Below are 22,868 nucleotides of genomic sequence, written 5' to 3' on the forward strand. Positions count from 1 at the left end.
ATGTGGTAATTAGGCATGCGTATGAAGAAAACTGAAATCTCTGTCTCAACAAATGCATCAGATGCCATTTGTCAAGAATACCACCTCATGGTTTTTCAAGAAATAATCTTTCTAAGAGTTGCCTGATCTTTGTGCTTCATGTTAGCAGAAATGTGGTACATAGTCACGATTTCTTACTTTTACACAATAAGATTGTGTCCTTCGAAACAGTGATGCTTTCCAGAAAAGTAAAAGCAGTAGATTTCAAAAGTCTGAAAATGATGTCCTCTTAAAAGACTGTGCTTCATTGCTGTGCAGAAAGGAGACTGCTCCATTTGGTGCTCTGACTCCAGTCCACAGTTTCTCCTTCCAGCCCTTCCTACAACAGTTGTTCCCTGCCAGAGTATTCCGTTTAGGAGTGATACATGGCTCCTGATCGCTTAATGCAATTTTGAGGTTGGTTTTGTTTTTTCGGGGGCTGGGGTGGGGGGCAGGTAGTAAATATAAACACTGACCTGTATAAATGGATATATTTTATGGGTTATTTTATTTTACTGGTATTTCATAGAATTTGCATGTTTGGTATGTATTTAGATTTTACATTTAAACTATACATTATTTATTCTAAGTACAGTATATTAAAACCAATTGTATAAATAAATCTGAAGAAATTCCTGCCCTAGGATGCAGTGGCCTGTTTGTCATTCAGAAAATGAAGTGGCATCAACTGAATTCAAGGACAAACTGAGGGGGATGAAAAGGATAGAGATCAATGTAAAGGTGCCAGAGGAAGATACTGAGCCAAAAATACTCTCAATTCCATGAAGAGAAATGTTATGCACACAGTTTTCATTTATTTTGTACAGATCATCCTGTGATTGATCTTGTCTTTCTGAACTGGTAGCTGTGGAGCGTGATGTTTCCAAAAGGTCTCTGAACTCAGAGGAGCCACTGTCGAGACGATGGGTATAGCGCAACCAGCACTTGAGGATGAAGGTGCAGAGAGGGAGACTAGAAATGGTGTCAGCTGTATGTGTGTGCACAAAGTACAGAACAGGTACCATCAGCTGATGCCTTTGACTCCAACCTAACACCTAGGTTGGACTAAAGACCTCCTTCTCTAGGAGTTTCATCCTCAGATGGAGGTGACAAATTTATCTGTTTGATATAAGGATTGACACTAAAGATAGTCAACTAGAATATGCTTCTTCCAATTAGGAGTTCATTTCAAAAAGGAGAAAGTCAAGAGCTGCACATGTGTGTAATTCTGCATCTTATTTGTGTAAGCACCTAATGTGCAGATAAGAATTTACCACAGCTCATTGATTAACAGAAATACTGCAACTATTGTTACTGCCTTGCAGAAATGAGGGTTTTTTTCAAAGTTAGAAGCTGGTTATTTCTTCAAAATCTTAACCTGTAAGTGACACAGGTTTTATTTCTGAAGCTAGCGGGTTCAGGATTTCTGCCCACACATATTGCCATTCATGAGACCAAGAATGAGGACTTCATGCTTGGTTAAAGACTGTCATCTTCAATATAGCAGCATGACATCAGTAATGAGAGAGTTTCCTGGTGTATTAGGTTCTTTAGTAGAGCAGAACACTACACGCAGGCTAGTGCATTTAAGTCATCTTTAGTCATTGGCTCAGAGAATAACAGTGTTAGGTTTCTCAGTTGGCTTCCTATGATTATGCTAGCGTTTTGAAAAATTTATCTTTTTCACCTTGATTAAGGGTCAGGGCAAAGCTTGGACAGTAGCATGAACTTCGAGTCTTCCTCAAGTCCCTCAATGGCCTGTTGAGGAGATGGATAGTCATGGCAGATGACCTGAACGGGACTTAGCATCCAAAGTTTGCATTTCTACAAGTATCAACTTCAGAACTTGAAGAAGGGAGATATCTTATGCATGAACAGCTTATTACTTAGGCTTTGTATCTGCATCTTGTCTTATGTTTGTCCTGTCAAGTTTTGCAACTGATGCTGTTTCCATTATAGTCACCATAAAACCTTTACAGGATGCGTGGGGCAAAACTTCTGGAATATTCAAAAGATATATGTGTTTCAAGCAGTAATTTAAACAAATGCATCCAAAAGAGAAGCGTGTGATGCTTTTCTGGTGGTTGGGGTTTTTTTTTGGGGGGGGGGGGGGTGGTGTGTTTCGGCTTTTTTACTTACAATGAAGTCTTTTCATTAGTTGACAGGGCAAAGGCATTTCCCATAGACAATACAGTCTGTACCTCTTCTGGGAACAAATTAGGAATTATAATACATTTAATTTTGCTGCCTCATAGAAATGAATGTCTGTAGTAATCCTTAAATCTGTAATACATCGTGTCTGCATTTAAATCAGAATTACATGTTGTTCAGGAAATGCTAATGCTTTTAAATTTAATACTTGGAAAATTTAAATGCAAATGTTTTTTAAAAGCTTTGACTTAGGGGATGCTGGACACAGAAATACTCTCAGATTGATGGGTAGTTCTTCCCAGTCCGCTGCAGAGATCTTTAGCCTCCATTTCTGTACTCCATTGCAGAAAAGTCCTATCCTTCCTTAAATATCAGTAGCTTTTCTTCATGTTCAAAACAAGCTTTGCTCCAATGTTATTTGAGATCTGAATGTATCTTTAACATTCATCCAAGAGGAATATTTTCCTTTCAAATCCTGAAATACAGAAAAGAAAGTTTTATATTTTTCCAGAAAGGAAAACAGGGAAGACTAAACATATGCGTTTGGTGTAATTTTCATCAATCATTGTTTAGGGATAGGTTGTTACAGTTTGTATGATGCAGCAAACCTGGTATTAGATACAGATTTTTATTTATTTTTTTAGCCACTCTCTATTTTATCTATATTCTGCTCTCACAAGTCATTTTAGGGGATCACTGCATTAAGCAGGTATTTATGGCTGATTTTTTTTTTTATCTCTATCATATTGAAGTTACATTAATACAGTTATGTAGATTACTAGGTGCCCAGCTGAGTGTCTCCGTTAAATTTCTTAGAAGAAAGACACAAGGAAATGAGTCCTCCAACTAGTTCTTTCCAGGTAGCTCTCTTAGTAGTCTTATTCAAATCATTTTGTTTGTACAAAGAGAAATACAAATGTAAACACTTCTTTCATCAGATAAAAAGAGACGAGAAAGAAGGCTGGATGTTTTAGGTTTTGACTCACTAATCTATTTCAAAGCAAATACAGTAAATCAGGTAATAAGAAACTGTTCTGGATCTGTCTTCCAGGCAAGAGGGCCAAGTCTTTTCCAGGTCTTAGAACTGGTAAATGGAAAATTTATTTACATTTATCTCAATTTCAACTTGGTAAGTAATCCTTTCACTCACCAGTGCACTGTATTGTTTAGTTACACGTGTAGGCTTGAGGTTCTTCCATTTGACTAAAAATCATTTTATTAGGAAGGCAGTGACAATAACCAACCTACATGAAGTTCTGCTTTCTAGCCACTGTTAACTAAATTAGAATCAAATGGACTTATGTAAATTAAGAAATCAAAATAAGCTCTGTTAATTTTAAGCTCTTTGTGGAGCTGTTCAAATGGATGTCTGATTTTTTTTCTTTCCCTCCTCCTGCTCCCCCCCCCCCCCTTTTTTTTTTTTAAAGCACAGTTTGTAGCTTAAGTGCCATTTACATTAATTGGGATTTAGGCAGCTAGCTGGCTTCTTTAAAAGTCCAGATCTATTTCAGTGCACTCCTTTTGGAACGAAAAATCAAAACTTGTGTTTTTCTTGATTTCCTGTCACACACAGATTTTGAGAATTTGCTACTTCTTTCTCACATGTAGTCAGAGGTGTAGAAACAAGAATGGTGCTAATATTTTCAGTGTAACTTTTCCTACTGGCATTTTGATTCCTGAGTCTTCCATATTTCTTTTCAGCCTTCAGAAATACATGGCAAAGTTAGTGAACAGTTTGGGGTTTAGATTATCTATGGAAATAATGCCTAAGCATGTTTCTCTATAGGAATGACATGGATAGACTCTTTTAATTCATTTTATTGAAAATGGAGCTAAGCAGAAGGTAACTTCTCTTTATTGTTCTTCATGAGTCAACACTTCCATGGTGTTTCAGGAAAATGCTTAAGCTGTAGAACAGTAGTAGACAATATGCAGGAAGTGCATTACTAAGAAAATTTAAAGGGTGCTGGACTTTTTGGGGGACTATGTTAAGTGCAGGGGAAAAAATGAAGTTGATGATGGTTTGAATATGAAGAAGAGAGTGATGTTTAGCCTCCAGTAGCACTGTACAGGTAGGGTGGTGTTAAACCTGCCCCCACCCCTAACTAACACTCTAGTAGATACAAAATAAGCAGGGTTAGTAGGAATATACTTTTGTCAGATTCATAAATGTTAGAGGCATTTTTCAGAGCATACATAGTGCTGAAACAGTCCAAGTAAAGAATCTTACAAAGGAGGTTTGACGCTTAAAAGCAGCTTAATGCTGTTAAAATTAATAGAATAAATATGTAAGTTAGCAGCTCAACACCTCACTTTACAAGTCTTAGTGGATATTTTCAAGAGAGATGTCAGAGGTACATTTGCAAAGGTGAGAAAAGCTGGGATAGCGTTGAGATGGAGTTGATATACCTTTGCGTAAGCCCTGTAATGTGGGGGTTCAGATTTTACACTGCTGAACAGCAAACATTTAATGTTAGTACTATGGTTGCCATCTGCACTGCTTTTGCATAAGTTTTTTTGACACTGAACATTCATCTGAGTCTAGAGAACTGCCACTCTTTGTACGCTATGCAAGTTAGTGAGTGCAGCGTTGGTTTGTGTAACAGTTTTCCTACAAGAGAATACCTAAACTTGATATTATACAGCCTAATTTGTAAACTGTGAACATTTCATCAATGAATGTGTTAATAACTTCACCCCATCACTGCAATGTAGTCATATATAGGATAAAGATGTCTTCTAGTTAGGATAAAGATGTCTTCTAGTTAGGATAAAGATGTCTTCTAGTTAAGAAGTTGTGCAATAGCACTAATGTTACGGACAGAGTTTTTTTCCCCTCAAGAATGAGAACACGTAGGTATGCACAAAATACTATATAAGCATATAATAAAATGCATCTCTTTGAGTATTGAAGTTTTAGCTTTGCTGATATTTCAGAGTTTCCAGGAAGTACTAGACTACTGATCAGGACTCCTTGTAATTATGGTGGTGCTAGCAGAGCTCCTGCGCTTCGTCATTTCCTCTGGAAGAGCTTGCCCAGCCCCATGCTTTTTGGAAGATTTGATCAGCGCTCTTAGGAGGTGAGACCAACCTGTTGGTCATTGAACTCTTGTTCATTTTCACTTCATTTCACACAGTTTCATTTATCTGCTCCCTTAATTACCATATTTATGGGCCTATGTGTTCTTACCCAAAAGGCATTTAAACTGACAGTGTAATAGATTGTGCTGTGAAAGCTAAATAGCTGTTTATTACTTATCCCTGTTAATTTGCGCTCTGCCACATCATTACCCATGTGACAACGTGTGTGACATTTGCGGAAGTAGTTTTCTTTGCAAATCAAATCTATCTTTTTAAGGATTCATAATATTGACAAATTGCTGATTTGACCAGTCACAAGAAAAACTGGATAATCAATTCTTAATGTATTTTAATTGAAGTTGCTATGGTATAGAAAATGTTTTCAATATAGTTGGTTAAAATGGACATAATTGTGTTAATTACGAAGCTGTATTTAGAAGACATTAAAAACTTGAGTTACTAGATTTTAATGACTCTTGCTAATTCAAAATTCTTTTAAGGTATCGGTTTAGATTTGATATCTCTTCAGGGTTAGATTGTAGCTTAAACAAAAAGATTCCTCTTTCAGCACTGCTGTGCACCCTTTATATCATTGTCATGTTACAAAGGAGCCACAAATAGAGCTGCCAGCTGGCTGAACTGGACAGTTGAAATTCATCTGGCATGGAGAAAAGCAGGTATACTGGAACCAGTGAGCCTGACTCAACAGGATGCTTTGTGGACAAAAAGATCAGAGAGCCATTAGGACTGTGCCTTGGTACTGCACTTGGTTGCCTAACTCTTCTGTGTCTTAAGGGCAGAAATCATGGGGGTAGTTCCCTAAAACCTGAATGAGATCAAGTGTAAGACCGATTGTTGTAACTTGCTGAAACTGTAGTAGTAAGACTTGTTAATATAAACCAGTTTTGTTTTAAACACAAATCAACATTACGCATCTTTGAAGTTCTTACAGCTATACTTTTTTCTAAGCTTAGAGCTGCAAACAAATAATAGTTGTTTACTTTTTTAGCATTCTTTTATGTTAGATGCATGGCTTATTTTTGTGATGGTAGAGAAACTTGTATTATCTGTTTCTCAGTGCTTTATAAACCTTTGTTTATTAATAACAAAGCTAAAGTAGTTCAGATTCCCACTTCCAACAGATAATCCCTTCTAAGGTATTTTACAGTAAACGTCACCAGTTGCTCTGTGACTGGGATGGGATACTTCATCCACCTCTTCTGAGATGTTGCACTCATCGTGGGTAAAAAGGGACTCATTGTCACCACTGAATCACTGGGTGTTTCTACTTTGGTCCTTATTTTCCTTTTAATTCTTCATCATCAGTGAGATTTGTTTTTACTACAGACTTCCTTTCCCTTGACTGGACTGATCTCCTTTCAAAAATAATCTGCTACCCGATAACAAATGTTATGTATACCTCATCCATCTCTGTCACATCGCGCCAGCGTAACAAGACACAAAGAAACAAATCTCCCTTTCAGAGGGGTTCAGCTGATGGCTTCACATCACGCGCTGCTCAAATGCATGCGCTAATTTTAATGTTCTTCCAGTTGAGAAAATGCTGAGGAAGTATTGGCATACGGAGGCAGAAGCTGCATATCGGTGGTTCAAATAGGGCTGTTACTTACAGGCTAATATTTTAGGTTATTATCCTAGAAAGGATCATTGTGATCTTCTAACCAAGCAGTTCATACCTGAGCTAAGTCCATGGAACTGCTCAGAGGTTCTTGGGGTGGTTTTTGTTTTTGGTTTTTTGGGTTTTTTTAAATGTTACATGCAAGCAAAATTAAACACAGCAAATTGAGACTTGTGCAGTCTTCTCCAACTGAAGCCAAGTTATCCCAGTGCAGAAAACTTTTGAAACTCAGTTTGAAGAGTTGTCATGATCCACTTGAGAAAAGCAGTGGTCTTTAAAAGCGATGCACTATTTCAGCCGCCTGAGTACATTCAGCAATGAAGAGCGATGAAGGGTTATTGCAACTTCATCTGTTGGGAGATGTTAGTCACTTACTGTGAAAACAGCTGAAGCAACACCTAAATGACTCTAGATCTGAGCCTCAGGGAGTAAGTTAAGGGTGGATTTGACCTTAACTCTGCATTGCCTTGTTTTTATGACTTTAAAATGCCCTCAACACGATTTGAAGCTGAATATGGTGGTGGGGTGGATGTGGTTTGGTGTGTAATACATTGGGAAGGAGACAGTGAAGTCCATGTATTCCATCACTGTGAGTATAAAAGATGCAGTCATGCTCCAGCCTCTTCCTTAGAAACTGATCCAAGTAAATGCTTCATGGGGTTGAAGTAGGAGCTCCTGAAAAATAAAGGGAATGTGTATATATATATATATATATTTTTTTTTTTAATTAGACTGTAGTCATTCAGTCCATTTCTCATCTCTGTTGCACGTAACTGTAGCAGAGTTTCAGACATCAGCAACAAATTTTAATTTAAACTTTTTGCCAACTTTATATTTTCTTATGCAATTTACTTTTTAAAATTAAGAGCACATGTTTTCCTTCCAAATAACATGCAGTACATTTATTGGCATTTTAAATAGGCCAAAGTGAGTGAGCAACCTTCTTTTTTTCTTTCAAGTCTATTTTTTCCCTACAGGCAAATTGCTGTGGGCTTATGACCCACCCTTTTTATGACACTATTTCAGCACAGATATTCTTAGTTAGAATTCTAAGTTACTCCTTTGAAACAGAAATAGAAATCACCATCTCAGCTAGCAGTTTCTTCAGCTATGGGATTGTCATATGTGCATACACAGACATACAAGTATGCCATATAAATTCATGTGAAATCTCTGCCCTGTCACACAGTTTACATATTTGTGTTTTTGTTCCATTTGGGATACTCTGTAAGCTAGTGTTTTCCTTGGTTTTGTTTTTCTGTATGTGGATTAATAGTCATTTTACAAAATACTTTCTTCTTTGGGGCATGCTGCTATGGCATGGCCATCCTGTGGAATCGCAATGAACTTCTGCATGCTTTGCAAAAAAAGATATGGATCTTTCTTTTACTCGTACCTATACAACCAAAATAGAGACTATAACATTTTGATCCATAAAAGGCAGCAAATAGCAATAAACTTTGGACCTATTATATACTGTGAAGTCTTTATTTCTTATGTTTAAGCCTTATGCGTAGCACAAGAATAATTTGCTCTGGTGGAGTGTTTAAGATGTGTATTTCTCACAGCAGCTCTTGTACTTGTGTTACTGTTTGGACCATGCAAACAGTTTGGTAGGCATGGTTCACAAACGGATTTGAGCAGCCAGGAAAAGAATTTAAGAACCAATACTGAGAAAGAGGATTCAATTTTACGAAGAAACCAAGCAAGCATCATACCTTCAGATCTCAAGCATGAGAAGTGAGATTTTGTAATTGCATCTTTTGTTTTTCCACAGAATCATTAAGAAAAGACAGTTGCTCTTAAATTATGTATTTAATGGATTTTTCACAACTGAGAATTATGTCACCTTGGTTTTTTTCTTTTTCTAGTAGTACTAATTTGCCTACATTTAAGTCTAATAATAGTTTATTAAACCTGGCATGTGGAATATCAGAATCTTAGTGATGGAGACTTTGGGATTCATTTCCTTTAGCAGTTTGAAGATACCCATGTCACACAAAGTTGTCTTATGCAGCAAGTTGTTCGGTTGTAAGCTGCTTCTGCCAGTGACTTTGTTTATGGGAAAAAATAATCTGGCTGTGAGAACTAGACTTATTTTAAAGTAATTGACAAGAACTGTGTCTGTGATCCCCAATATAAGCTTTTTCCAGTCACTTTGGGGAGATTAGATGTCTCTTAACATCATCTTACTAGCAGTGAAGTTGCTCCAAAAGGACTCCTTTAATCATATTAGTTTCACTGCCATCACCCTGTCTTCAGATTCTTTCTTCTTTCCTAATAGAACCAAATCTGCTTTTGCCATCTATTAGGTCCAACATTAATGCTCCTTTGCATATTAATTACTGTTACTTTACCTATAACATTCAGCCCACTATCTTTTGGCTCCCCAGTTTTGAATCTGAAGGCTTGGAGCTGTCACTTTTTCCGTGTGGCTGTAGAAAACACTATATTGTGCTATTTGATTTTTCTAATGGCTTTGTATAAGAATTATTGAATATAGAATGAAGTAAAGCAGAAAGGCGTAACAGTTGAGTCAGGAATTCATGCAGTCTCTATTTTGGCTTGTAATATGATTTATGAATGAATTTTCCCTCTATTATAAGAAGTTAGCCATGGCTCCTTATCCTAAATATTTTATCAAACTTTTTAGGAAACTTCTGAGCAATGTAATATCTTAGTTTCACTTACACGGGGGAGGACCGAAAGTTTAAGAAAGTTTTTTGTTTTAAAAAAGGAGGGGTGGGGGAATGGAAAGTGGTAGTGGAGGGGGAATGTGCTCTCAAAAAGAGCTCTCAGAGATTAAAAGATAATTGTTATTATTCCAAGCAGGACTTGCATTGGAACAGCTATTAAAAAACCCAAATGCTACATATGTCAGTTTAGAAATCAGACCGTGTCATCCTATAGAAATTGTAGCTGTTATCTTAATTGGCCTAGCATTTCTTTGGTTAAGTAAAAGCCAGTTAGACTATCATTTTTTTGTGATCTTGAGGTGAAATTATTTTCTGAAAGAATTATAAAAATATATTGTAGATTATAATTATATAATAAAATGTACTTTACATTTTTAGTCTGTATACAGATTTAATAAAAAACTAATCGTGTAGAGGAAAAGATCAGGAACGGAAGGAAAGGATCTAGTGCAGATTACACTATATGAAACACATGTTTGAGATAATTCTGATATAGCTGAAGTATGTGGCCTGTGCTATACTTCTGTATACAAATGATGTGCTCATTCCATCTCTGCACATACACACACAAAATTTTACTTTTAACATGGTAGGAAATAATGCCAAGGAGTAATTAAGAAAGCATGGAAGTAAAAGTCAGTCCTGTGATAAGTTTCCGAGATGGTTAATATTATTTAATACGTGTTACAGCTGTGATAGTTGAAGGACACAGCTGAAGGTTTGAGGGGAGACAACATGTCTTTTATTACACCATATAGTTCAAATAGTTTGAAAAAAATAGGCAAACTTTCAAGCCTTGATTTTTCTCTCTCAGATCACAGTATTTATAACAATCTGTCTTGGGATATTAATGTACAAGGCAATATATCTGATAGTCATTCATTTCCCAACTTTGGTCAGAAATGAATGTTTCTTTTTCAAAGATTTGTAGTAATGTGGTTCTCAGAGACTGCAAATAGATGGTTTAGCTGAATACAGACAGTATATTAGAAATGTCTGAAGAAGAAAAATAGTAGTTGGAGAGAGAGATCAGTTCAGAGCTCTAGAATGAGTAACTGTGTTCCAGGGCAATGGGATCTTTAAATATACAGTAATTTTCATCAGATTTTCTTGTGAAACCTTTAATAAGCCTGAGCTGAGTCACCTACATCTGTTTGGTGGAACATCAGTTTCTCATCTCAATATTATCACATCCTCTATGAAGGAATTCCACAGAACCGCAAAGTTTCTTGTGAAGCAGGGAGGAAAAAGGGGGGACTACTGTGTGAGGTTTTTTAGTGCAAATGCTAATTTTCAGAATTATGTTGATGAACGAAAACATATATGTGCTTGCGACGTCATGCATTACAGTTAGCTGTAAGCACAACGGGTTATGTCCCAGGTACGATGCTCCTATATTTCATCTAAGAAGCTACAGAAGAAATGCAGTTAGAAAAGTAACTAGTAAGACTTGTATGCGAGTGTAAATCTAAAGTAATAAATGTATACTACTACTACTACAGTAAAGTAGCAGTGTGTATTCTGTACACTTGAGGAGTAACACAGCTTTACCACATATAACTTTCATTCCTTACCCTTTCAAGTTCCCCCACGGAAGGCAGGCGGTGAGCCGACTCCCTGCTGTTCTGCTGCCGCTCCATAGTCCCTCACTTCTGATGCCTCGCGCAACATATTTTGCTCCTGAGGACTGAAGGATAATCTGTGATCACATAAAAGAGAGTTGTGGATTCTGAAGTCTGTGTCTTGCATTTTGAAGGTCGTGTGTCTTATCTATACTGCGTTTGCAGAGTCTTAAGGGTTCTCTGCGTCGGCCCGTGTCATCCTCTCTCAGCGTGCTCTGGTTCCCTCACCCGAGGGAGGATGTTCTATGATACATTCCTGGTGCACATTAGCACATTATGATGAAATACAGTCTGTAATTTGTAGCAGTGATTGATAAATGATTGAGGATACACTGATAGATCATTAGAAGGCAGCAGGTCATTTCTTAAGGAAAAAAAAAGAGAAGGCATGGACATTACACATAGTGATTACATGCCACAAACTATATTTCTTCACCTATGGGGGCATCCCCTCCAAAAAGGTAAATCTTGCTCCATCCATGCTGTGGGCAGGGGGGAGCTTTATTCATCTGCACGTAGGAAGAGAAGGGGACGAGCAATAAGAGAGGCCAAGAAAAGGGACAGAGAATCCTTTGAGTCTGCTACCTACCCCAGCTAACAGCCTGTCTGAGAAAATCAAGTGGGTTTTGATTTGTGTTTTTTGTTGTGTGGTGGTTTTTGTTTTGTTTTTTTACTTTGTTTGTTCTTTATTTCAGGTTATCTGTGATATGGAGAACCAAATCCACGTGCTGAGGGAAGAGCTTATTCAGGTGAACACTCAGCGGAAGCAGCAGCTGCTGGAGCTGAGCCATCAGTGGGAAGAGGAGAAGCAGAGGGCAGCTCGAGACCATGAGACAGCAGTGAATAAGCTGAAAGTGGAGGCCGAAAAAATTACATTAGACCTCAAAAAGATACATGTGGCAGAAACAGAGAAGGCCTTGGACAAGGTAAGAGGTTTGCATAGGGCTGCTTCTTGTGGCATGGCAAAAGGGGAGCAATCGCCCCAAAAATCAGAGAGACAAAGTTTCACTGAGGTAAAATGTTTAGAGGTCACTTGAGTTGAAAAAACAGACGTATGCTGTAGATCTGACATCGGACGCCACAATCACGGCACGAGTATGGAAAGTTTTGTGGTTCTATAATGAAAGACTTCTCTTTGAACACGCAGCGGCAGTGGTCGCTGCTGTAGCTGTTTTCCCTGAGAGCGGTGCTGGGGCAGCCGCTTCCAGCCCTGGGCAGTGCGGGGCGGGGATGACCGTGCGGTGCTCAGGAGCTGTCAGGGCTTTAAAAATCCAGAAGATTTCAAAGGCAAAGCCAGCCAAGGACTAGGCTAATCACTTCTTTGCTGGAATAGATAGAGTAGAAAGGGCAGTTCCATCTAACCAAGCTTTTTGTCCCTTAAAAAGAGGGAAAGTTCTCAAGGAGAAAAAAGTTCAGGCTAAAACTGCAAGGAAATTGGGTCTAGTTGCTAACAACGGCTGGTCTACTTTTGCCTGTGTGCATCGGGTGAGCAAGGGCTCTGTGAAAGGCTTGAAAATAGAAATTAATGTTTCAGATACATCAAGGCTTCCCTCCCCATTCTGTTCAGTGGGGTCACTGGCTGTGCATCAGTGCTTGCTAAGCATCCCCTTGTACTGGTGTCTGGAATTCAAGTATTTCACCACATTAGGGATAATATGAGCTAAAACACACAAGTTGTATTTCAAAAGCTAAACTAAAATACCCTACTTAATATTTATGGTTGATGCTGTGTATATGTAAGCAGATAGTTGTTGAAGTATCTTTTACATGCATTAATGTAATAAATCATACTTTTTATTGCAAAGTGATGTACAGTGGCACAAATTAACAATCTGCATATACTGTTTGAACAGCCTTTGTGAAAGTGACATTTCATTTACCTGCGTCAGGTTCTTGGTCTGTAATTTTAAACAGCATTCGGAGGATTATGTTGGAAATCAGCCAGCCTGAAGCCATTAAAATGGCTGTGATCAACAATTCAGAATCTTTTCTGAATGTAAGGAAAGCTCCGCTTGGCATAATTATTTAAAGCCAAGGTCACAGAAAGTATTTAAACCTTTGAAATTCATCATTAAAGGATTAATTTTAACTCAGGAAGACATTGTCATTTTTGCTTAAAAATGGAATTTGAATCTCAATTCTTTTCTTTCTTTGATCTTTTTTTACATGTGTAGTATAGCAAAAGAAAAGTTAACTTCTTTACATCCTCAAATTAAAGTTACAAATAATCCTTCATAGGGCAATATCTTTAATAGTCTTGAATTGTCATTTCTGTCAGAAATACTATTTTTTTAATTTGTTGGATTTTTTCTATTTTTCAAAAAAAATTGCTAATTTTAAGCTATATTAGCTGCTATTGAAATTTTTGTTATTTAACCTACTTCCCTATTTTTTACCTCTAATCAGAAGAGCACATGTTGAGTAAAAGATAGGAGGGGGGAAATAGAAAGTATCTCTGTTGGGAAGTCTTTCACAGAGATGTGAAAATACCTTGCATTACCTTCAAATCTCCATTTACCATTCTGCTTCGTTTCTGTCTTCTAAATGTAGAGCTGTGGAAATGGGCCACAAAGTCCAAAAGTCATAGTAGCTTAGAGGGCAAACTCCATTTAGAACTGGAAAGTTACAGTTTCAGCTAACTTAGTTCAAATCTTGATCCTATTAAAGTCCACAGAACTTTGATGAAGGAGATTTTTATCCAAGGGGAGGGAAAAAAAAAGGCATCTTAATTGCAGCATGAGTCTTGAAACTTGTTTTTAAAGTCTTTTTATTTTCCTAGCAATTCTTGTTACCTTGAAATTTAGGACAATATGGGAGAAAAAATTGTCCTCTAAATTTACTTTTTTCTGCCAATTCTGTAAAGATTGCTTAAAAATCCGAGGGGAAGCTGAATTTCACTGTTTAGGCTTGGAACATCTGACTGTTGAGATTTTCTGAAGGTCAGTCCATTCCCAAGTGAAGGATCTCATTCCTCTGTAGTCTGTTTTGTGAGTAATACTGATTTCTGTGTGGATTGCTTTGTATAATTGTGGACTATTGTTCACATGAACATGATGAAATACAAAAGAAATGGCTATCAAGTGAAAAATTGAAGTAAAAATGGGCAGCAGGAGATATAGGATTCCTATGGTATTGCCCTCCCCATAACCCTGCTGCAGTGGGGATGGGAAGGAGGAGAGTGGGGGGCAGAGAGAGGAACAGTTTTCATTGCAAGCGCACTGGACATTTAAATATTTGATGGTATTTGGGGACAGCTTTTTAATATTTAGGGACACATAATTTACTGAGGTCTTTAATTTTCTGTTGCTTAAAAATCTCAACTTTAAAGGTAGTGCATTGTTTATTGTAATATTTTATTTGATTCATTTTTGTTAGTGATTACAGCATACAATGCCGAAAAGTTGCTCCATAAACGTAGTACGGTAATGTTTTTGAACCTGTGATTCTAAAAGGAAGTATCTTTTGACAGTTATTGCATCTCCCAGTCACTAGGGAATGATGAGCGGGAAAATATTTAACAGGTTGCCCAAGGACACTGTGTAACCTGCACTATAGGAAAAATAAACATGGCATCTGTTGTTGTGGAAATAATAATTAAGGTGTATTGGGTTTGCGTGGCAAGGTTTTGGTAGCAGGGGGGCTACAGGGGTGGCTGCTGTGAGAAGCTGCTAGAAGCTTCCCCCATGTCCGACAGAGCCAATGCCGGCCGGCTCCGAGACAGACCCACTGCTGGCCAAGGCTGAGCCCATCAGCGACGGTGGTGGCACCTCTGGGAGAACAGATTTAAGAAGGGGGAAAAAAACCTGCACAACAGCAGCTGGAGAAAGGAGTGAGAATATGTGAGAGCAACAACCCTGCAGACCCCCAGGTCAGTGCAGAAGGAGGGGAGGAGATGCTCCAGGCGCCAGAGCAGAGATTCCTCTGCAGCCCGTGGGGAAGACCATGGTGAGGCAGGCTGTCCCCCTGCAGCCCAGGGAGGTCCACGGTGGAGCAGGGGGATGCCCGAAGGAGGCTGTGACCCCGTGGAGAGCCTGTCCTGGTGCAGGCTCCTGGCAGGACCTGCGGCCCTGTGGAGAGAGGAGCCCACGCTGGAGCAGGTTTGCTGGCAGGACTGGTGACCCTGCGGGGGACCCACGCTGGAGCAGGCTGTGCCTGAAGGACTGCAGCCCGTGGAAGGGACCCACGCTGGAGCAGTTCATGAAGAACTGCAGCCCAGGGGAAGGATCCACGTTGGAGAAGTTCGTGGAGGACTGTCCCCTGTGGGAGGGACCCCACGCTGGAGCAGGAGACGAGTCCTCCCCCTGAGGAGGAAGGAGCGGCAGAGACAACGTGTGACGAACTGACCCCAACCCCCATTCCCCATCCCCCTGTGCTGCTGGGGGGAGGAGGTAGAGAGAACTGGGAGTAAAGTTAAGCCCAGGAAGAAGGGAGGGATGGGGAGAATGTGTTTTAAGATTTGGTTTTATTTCTCATTACCCTACTCTGATTTGATTGGTAAAAAATGAAACTAATTTCCCCATGTTGAGTCTGTTTTGCCTGTGACAGTAATTGCTGAGTGATCTCTCCCTGTCCTTATCTCAACCCACAAGCCTTTCATTATATTTTCTCTCCCCTGTCCAGCTGAGGAGGAGAATGATAGAGCAGCTTTGGTGGGCACCTGGCATCCAGCCAGGGTCAGCTCACCACAAAAGGGAAAAGTCCATAATTTTCTAGTGACCTTCCCTGTTGCAGGTCTTATTTTCAATTAACCACCACTTTCTTACAAAGCGAGCTATAGCTGACCTAAATATGCACATAACGAGTAGTGTTGAACCCGCTGTGGCCAAACTGGGCACCTCTAAGACTTCTCCGTGCTGAGTGCTGCCCCCTGAGCTGTGGGAGCGCTGGAGAAGGTGACGAGGGCTCTACCTGAACCGCAGTTGGAAAACTTCTGTGAGCCAGGTCCTTCTCACCAGCCTGGTCCACAGAAACAGAGCTGAGGTGATCCAGGAGCAGCTCGGTGTGTGCTGGGCTAACGCGACACAGAGGTAGCTGTTCTAGCGCAGCGGTTCATCCTCAGCCTTGCTTTTTGCTAGATGAGGTGCCACAGCCCGATCACACTTAATCACCTTATTGCTCACCTTTTAAGACGTAACGTGGTAGTTCTATTAGAACACAAACCCACCTTATCGGATAAGGATAACAAATTTTAATGTCCTTAAGGTCAGATAAGCCATGCTGGACATAAATCAGACAAAAATTCAGGATGATTGCATGGAGAATTTGAAACAGTACTTACCATGTTCTTAGGACTTCAGTACTTTCATAATATCTGTTATCTGCCTCTAACATAAAAATGACTTGAGAATATCTCCAATTTATTTCTTGTCTATTAGTTAAGGAATCTTAAATACCATTTCAGAAGAACACTTGTATTCAATCATAATGATTTTTATTTACTTTTAAAGTATAGATTTAATTTGCTTGCGTTTCATTATAGTGATTATAGCATTTTCTGATGTGATGGTAATTTTTTTTATTTGAAGTCATACCTCATTATGATGAAATGAAACAAACTGTTTAAGAAATAAACATATTAAAGAATACGTAGTACTGTAGTTAGGCTCCACTAATGACTAATTTCAGCAGAGAGACAGGTGTGTTATAGGTTGCATCAGCAGTACTTATGGCATGAACACTAATCAGCCAGGTGTAATGGACTGCACAAAGCTTATGAGCATTTTCAGGTTTGCCAGAAATTACTAAAAGCAAGAGACAAACTGCATTTCTAAGTGCGTGCAGATGTGAAGCTTGGCTAACACAACTGTTTGTAACATTCATCTGTGGTATTTTCTTGGCAAAGAAAATGAGCATGCAGAAAGCATGACCCGAGCAGATCAGTAGACATGCTAACAATGCTCCAAGGAAGCAACCTTGGAACGCTGAAAATACCTCATAAAAAAAGCTCTCTTTGAGCAACGCACATGACTAAATTGGAGTGGGAGAAAAAGTGTTTGGTTTTTTTTCCTCTCTAAATAATTTTCAACATTTAGCTTTTTGTTGACTTATTTTCTATATTTAAATAGATATTTTGACTCATCCTGTTAAATCTTTATGCAGGTTCCAGGAACATCTAATTCTTTTTCAGTGCTGCTTTTCTTGTGGAGAAGTAATTTACATTTTTGTGTATTGACTGTACTGAACGCACAAGAGATTTGATTACAGGATGAAGCTGTAGTAAAAAGAAAAAGAAAAAAGAGAGAGTCAAACACTTTAGTTTCTGGACCGCAATTCTTCTGATTTCAGTACAGTTATGAAATGGTTCACTCTGGAGAGATGGGGCTCCAAGATGGCATGCAACCTGGCCAGAGCCGTGTAAATCGTGCTTGTAGACTTTAATGATGTAGCGGTTAGTTGTACTCTGAGATTTCTGTTATTCTAAATAAGATTTGACATTTACAATGTTTTCTAGTCTATATCTGTTACAATCTCTCGACCTACGTCTGGTGAGAAGTCCACATAAAACTGAAATGCCTGGGGAATTCAAAGTTAAGGTCAATGTGTAAGTGACCGCTTCTCTAATTAAGAATAACTATTCTATATAATAGTTATGCTGTAATATAATGTTTTTGTGACAGGGCCTTTTTCAAAAATCTGCAGACAGTGTCCTATAATTGGATGCTTCATTTTTTAACAACTTCTACTTGCATACAGTTTGCAAATAAGGTACTGATAATGTGCCCTAGAGAGCATTTCGGTCCTTCCTTTAGCGTCAAGCTTTGTGATGCTCTATTAATTAACTAGCAAATACAGCTCTAGGTTGCAGTCCAGCTGGACGTACTCATTGGGTGTATTTTCATACTGCATATGTAGGAATATCTTTAATTCACAATATCTGTTCTGGCACTATTGTCAGTACTCATACAGATGATGTCATACTGTTCAGCACTGGCAAAGAAATAGAAGATGAAGGGAAAGAATATGACATTTTCAGAGATTAAAGAGATACTCCATTGAAAGTATTGAGTTTCCCCTAAGCAGTTAAGTTGCTTCTGCTCATAAAGAATAAGCATTGCATGCATTAGCTTACATTGTTGAATACCGTCTCTCTAGCTGTATTTCTTCTTTGCCAACTCTACATTTCATTAACTACCAAAAATGGTTCCATCTTTGTATCTAAGACCTTCTGGCAACTGAACTATCTCTGTAGCAATTCTGTAGGTTCCTGCTTAGACTTCTTAGCATAATGGAGTCTTTGATCTGAGTGACACCTTTCACTTGATTAACTTGAACACTAATAGCCATACTATAGCTAGCTTCGTTTCTGTGAGCATCCAGATGAACTATTTTCACACTCATTGCAGCGATGCCCTGGTTATTTACATGGGGTCAAATAGGTCAACCATAAAATGTGGACATGTATTCTTCCTGAGTATAATGATATCATTAAATTGGTATCTAATTATAATGTAGACGTATGTTTTTCTCCTTGCTGAATGCATTCAGGATCTCCACCAGTTGTTGTATATGTGCCATTTTTTTAGACTAAAATTTTTAAGTGTTTGTTTGAAACTATTACATAGATTCTTTTGCTTAGGCCTTAGCTATGAATAATCTAAAGAGCCTCTAATTCTTACCAAGAAGTGTTGGATGTTTCCCAAGTCTCTTAATTTTTTTCATTATAATCCAAGAACTATTGTCTATGATACTATCTCTCTGTTCCAGAGTAGTAATATTTTTGTTGGGTTTGTGTTGTAGAGCCTGTGTACGTTTACTTACATTTGGTCCTTGAACATTTCTGACACAGTGATTCACCAACTAATATTAATAAAAATGAGCATAGTACTTTGGCTTTGTTGGAGAAAATCTGCCAAAAGCCTAGAAGATCAAGAAAAAAGAAATGTACTTCAAAAAGAGAAAAGATTTGCGTAGCAAAGTTAGTGTATGTTACCACAAGAAGTGCAGGTTATTTAATCTGTCTTTACAGTACTCTTACAGCAAATCTTACAATAAATTTTTGCTCAGAGATGAGGGGAGAAAACGGATTTCCTTTCTAGTGTGTCCCCTTTTGCACTGCTTCTCCTTATTCCTCCAAAGAAAAAGAAGGAAAGACGATAGTGGACCAGGAACATGGTCACAGGAATTGCATCATCCCTTTGGGGAGCCATTTGGAAGAGTCTTCAATCAACAGAGCCAAACATGAAGAAAAATATGGTAGAATAATCTCAGGGATATTTCACTCAAATGAGACTAAACAGAATTTATGGCGCTCTCCCTGCTGGAGATATTTCAAAGCAATAGTCTCAGTTATTGACAGAGAGTTACTCTGCTTTTACCTCCTTTAAAAAAAAAAAAAAAAGGCCCAAACAACTCAGAAGAAACAAACCAGAAAACAACAGGGAAGATTTCTGTTCATCAATTGTATTTATAAATCTGGTTCCAGAGGTAACCAAGAATAGTTGGTATAATGTCACTGTGGAAAAAAATATGCATCCATGAGCATTAGGCTTACTTTTTAACATCTTCATTAATATTTGGGGAGATCAAGGACCACATTATTTGCGTTCACAAATAACGCCATAGGGTTAAAAATTAAAATGACTGATGCAATACTCTTAAGAAATGAGAACCAGACAAGAATAAGCATACTTGAGCTAAATGGTTAATTATGATAAAATACAGAATTAAAAAGATAGCTTTCAACAGGGCAAGGACTGATATAATCAAAATTAGAGCTCTATCATGCGGCCTGTCTTTCAGCGTACTTTGTTCATTCCCTGTAATATCAATTATACTTGGTTAGTTGTTTGAGAAGTTTGGATGGGTTTTGGGGGTTTGGGTTTTTTTCAACCAACTGGTATTAATCTAAGGTATCTAAGAAGTATTCGTGTGTGGGGTTTTTTGTCTTCTCTGTCTCTCAGTCACAAGTCTGTGTCCAAACACCACTTCTAGTTCTGCCACACCAGGGCACTCTGTGCTTTTTCTCAATTCTATAACTTCCACGTTGTAGCCTTTGGTGTATATTCATAAGACCAAGACCCACAAAATCATGAAGATGGTGGATAAGGTGAATGCTGAATTGTTATTTACCACCCAAGAACTTGGGCATAGTTGCGGGAAACTAATAAGAAATTGATTTAAAACTGGTGAAAGAAGGTACTTCTCTAAACAACAGATAGCGAGCTGCTTGAATTGATTTCCGTGGAGGTTGTGAAGGCAGATGTTATCAGCAGGTTCAAAAAAGTATTAAACAGTTTTAGAAGCAGCATGTTCATAACCAGTCACTAATGGGAATAAGCAGGGATTTAACTTCTAATGTCCCCGACAGGGCCGTTGCGGGTGCTGGGGGAGCACAAGGGGCCAGGTTTGTGCAATCTCTGCAAGCAGCACCTGGAGAGGACAGCGGGCGCGGGGGCCCCTCGCCTGCCGCTGGAGGACGTGCCTGATGTTTGTAGTACAACTGATGTTTCAACCTTAACTTTCCTGGTTACGAGGTGCAGGAGGCTTTTCCAGTGGCAGAATGACTGTTCTAATTATTTTTTCAATAGTTTCCTGAGCCTTTCTCCACTATCCAAACAAACTGTAACACACCAACTTTATCTTGTAATACACAATTGCTTATTATTTTAACTTTATTTGATATTTTTTCAAGCCCAATTGAATCATTACCTCATTTTCTCCTTTTTTTTTTCCGCAATACTATGTGTCTTGGAGAAGGCTGATTGCATGTAGGTTACAGTTTTCTCTAATTTACCAATTTTACTTATTTTTACATCCCAGGGTTCATTATAACATGAGGAAAAACAGAAAAGCGTTGGCTATTTTCCAGTACGGTAGCCGACTGTAATGTGAGATTACTTTTTCTTTTCTTTTTTTTTTTTTTTTTTTTAACAACTCAGCCAATTCATTCTTAGATTCTTTCAGAATTTTTGAATGAATACCATCTGGTCTGGGTGCCTAGCCAGGGGTGAGAGGACAGATCCTACAACCAGTGCCCTGTTACTGGATCCTGGTACCGGCAGCGATCGCTGCTGATTTCACTGGGGCTCGTTCATGGTTTTGTTTATGCAAACAGCAGTAGCTGGTGTTTGTTACCTGGAATTAGTAAGTACTAAGTGGAAATTTCTCCTGCATCCCATGCCATGAGCTCCACATTCTTACTTTTCTTGAAAGTTTCTGGGGTAATGCATCTCACCCAAAGACTTTCTCAAGTCCCCCAAACCGAGAGTCAGCACAAGCCAAAGTAAAAGCTGCCCCATGGAACGTGTCCATCGCATCCCTGCTTAGGTCAGTATTTGGAGATCTGAATTTTTTTACTATAGCTTTATTTAGAAAAAATGCTCAGTTATGAAGACCAAACTAATATAAAACATCCTTATTGCATATTTAAATTCTGGCACAATTTGAAGACATTGTTTACACTTATTTGTTCTTTCTTCACATCTTTATAATAGAGAAAAGCTGCAGGTGGCTTTTTTTCTTCTTCTTCTTTTTGGAGGGGAAGGAGTGTTTGGGAAATAGGGAAGGGGTAAAATGATGTTATTAGTCCCTCAGAGTCTTTAATGTGAAGAAACAAGTGTGTTCCAAAACGACTTGCTTACAGCTGCAGAACGTATCGTGGAGTAAAACCCACCTTCATTAAATGGGTGAGAAAGAATTCTAATTGTTTTGAAGTTCTTATGATCAGTCTGCATATGCTTCATTGTAATGTGATACTAAAGTGCCTCAATTATGATTTGTATATTTTGGTGCCAGAAGGTTTTTTTTCTTATGCTAAATTATTAAGTTCTGTCAGCTGCTGGGCTGTCATATAGAGATACAGTAAATCACATTATATTTTGTCATGGATTACACAGAGCAATAAATTTGGGAACAGAGATCAAAGTAGTTTCACAATCACATCTGAGTGTAGGAGGGGTGTTTAACTTGTAGAAAATCTGATTTAGGTGAAACTGTTGCAGTTCTTGTGTGAATTTGAAATGAATTTGAGTGTTTGCTTGAAAATGAATAAGGTACAAATCCCCAAAAGAGTTCTCCTGTATTTAGTTCAGAGGAGTTAATCCTGACCTACAGCTGCAGGATGGAGAACGGATAAATAATTAAACATTGGGAATGTTAAGTGTCTCGCAATGTCTTATTTATGTTTTTAGTTGCTTTCATGATTGAGCAATATATTCCATTCTCTTTTTAATTGGGACTTTGCTGGACTTGCGCGTAGTTAGTCATCGGTACAGTAATGCTTTCTGGCTCCGTGAAGTTGTCGTTCTTTTGGGGAAGCTTTGTTGTATTTAAAACTACAAAAAGTAATCCAGCATAATCTTGCTAAGGAACACTGATTGCTTCAGACCATAGATTTGTTAGGGGATTTTGTCGTATTTTCAGTGTTTGTCTTTCCAACTGTAGAAGCTTAACTTTTGCCGGGCTCTCATCTAATGATGTAACAGTAATGCCGAGTTAACTTAGTAATACCGAGTCCGTCCCTTTGTTTCCCGTTTTCCTTCTATTTAATAAAAAAGGATCTATCTCAAAATGATACATACATAGGATTTTTTTCTAGTCATTATCTTCTTAACACTTGCTTGTTATTGCCACAAAATTCAACTTAAAACAGCAGTGGAGAATCTAAAAAATAAACATTGCATTCTTATCCCTTTATAGTCCTTTCAGGAGCCTTAGAGTCTC

General features: G+C 38.4%; 1 protein-coding gene across 4 annotated transcripts in view; it reads left to right on the plus strand.

Annotated features, from left to right (window-relative positions):
* CEP112 (centrosomal protein 112) overlaps positions 1-22,868 on the plus strand; it is a 175,393-nt gene that overhangs the window by 99,013 nt on the left and 53,512 nt on the right. For all 4 annotated transcript variants that reach the window (XM_030014876.2, XM_030014875.2, XM_030014873.2 and 1 more), the window contains one exon: positions 11,903-12,133. In XM_030014876.2, the coding sequence (XP_029870736.1) occupies positions 11,903-12,133 (231 nt within the window). The remainder of the gene's footprint in view (positions 1-11,902; positions 12,134-22,868) is intronic.

Source organism: Aquila chrysaetos, chromosome 5 (genome assembly GCF_900496995.4).
Source record: "Aquila chrysaetos chrysaetos chromosome 5, bAquChr1.4, whole genome shotgun sequence".
NCBI classification, from domain to species: Eukaryota; Metazoa; Chordata; class Aves; order Accipitriformes; family Accipitridae; genus Aquila; species Aquila chrysaetos.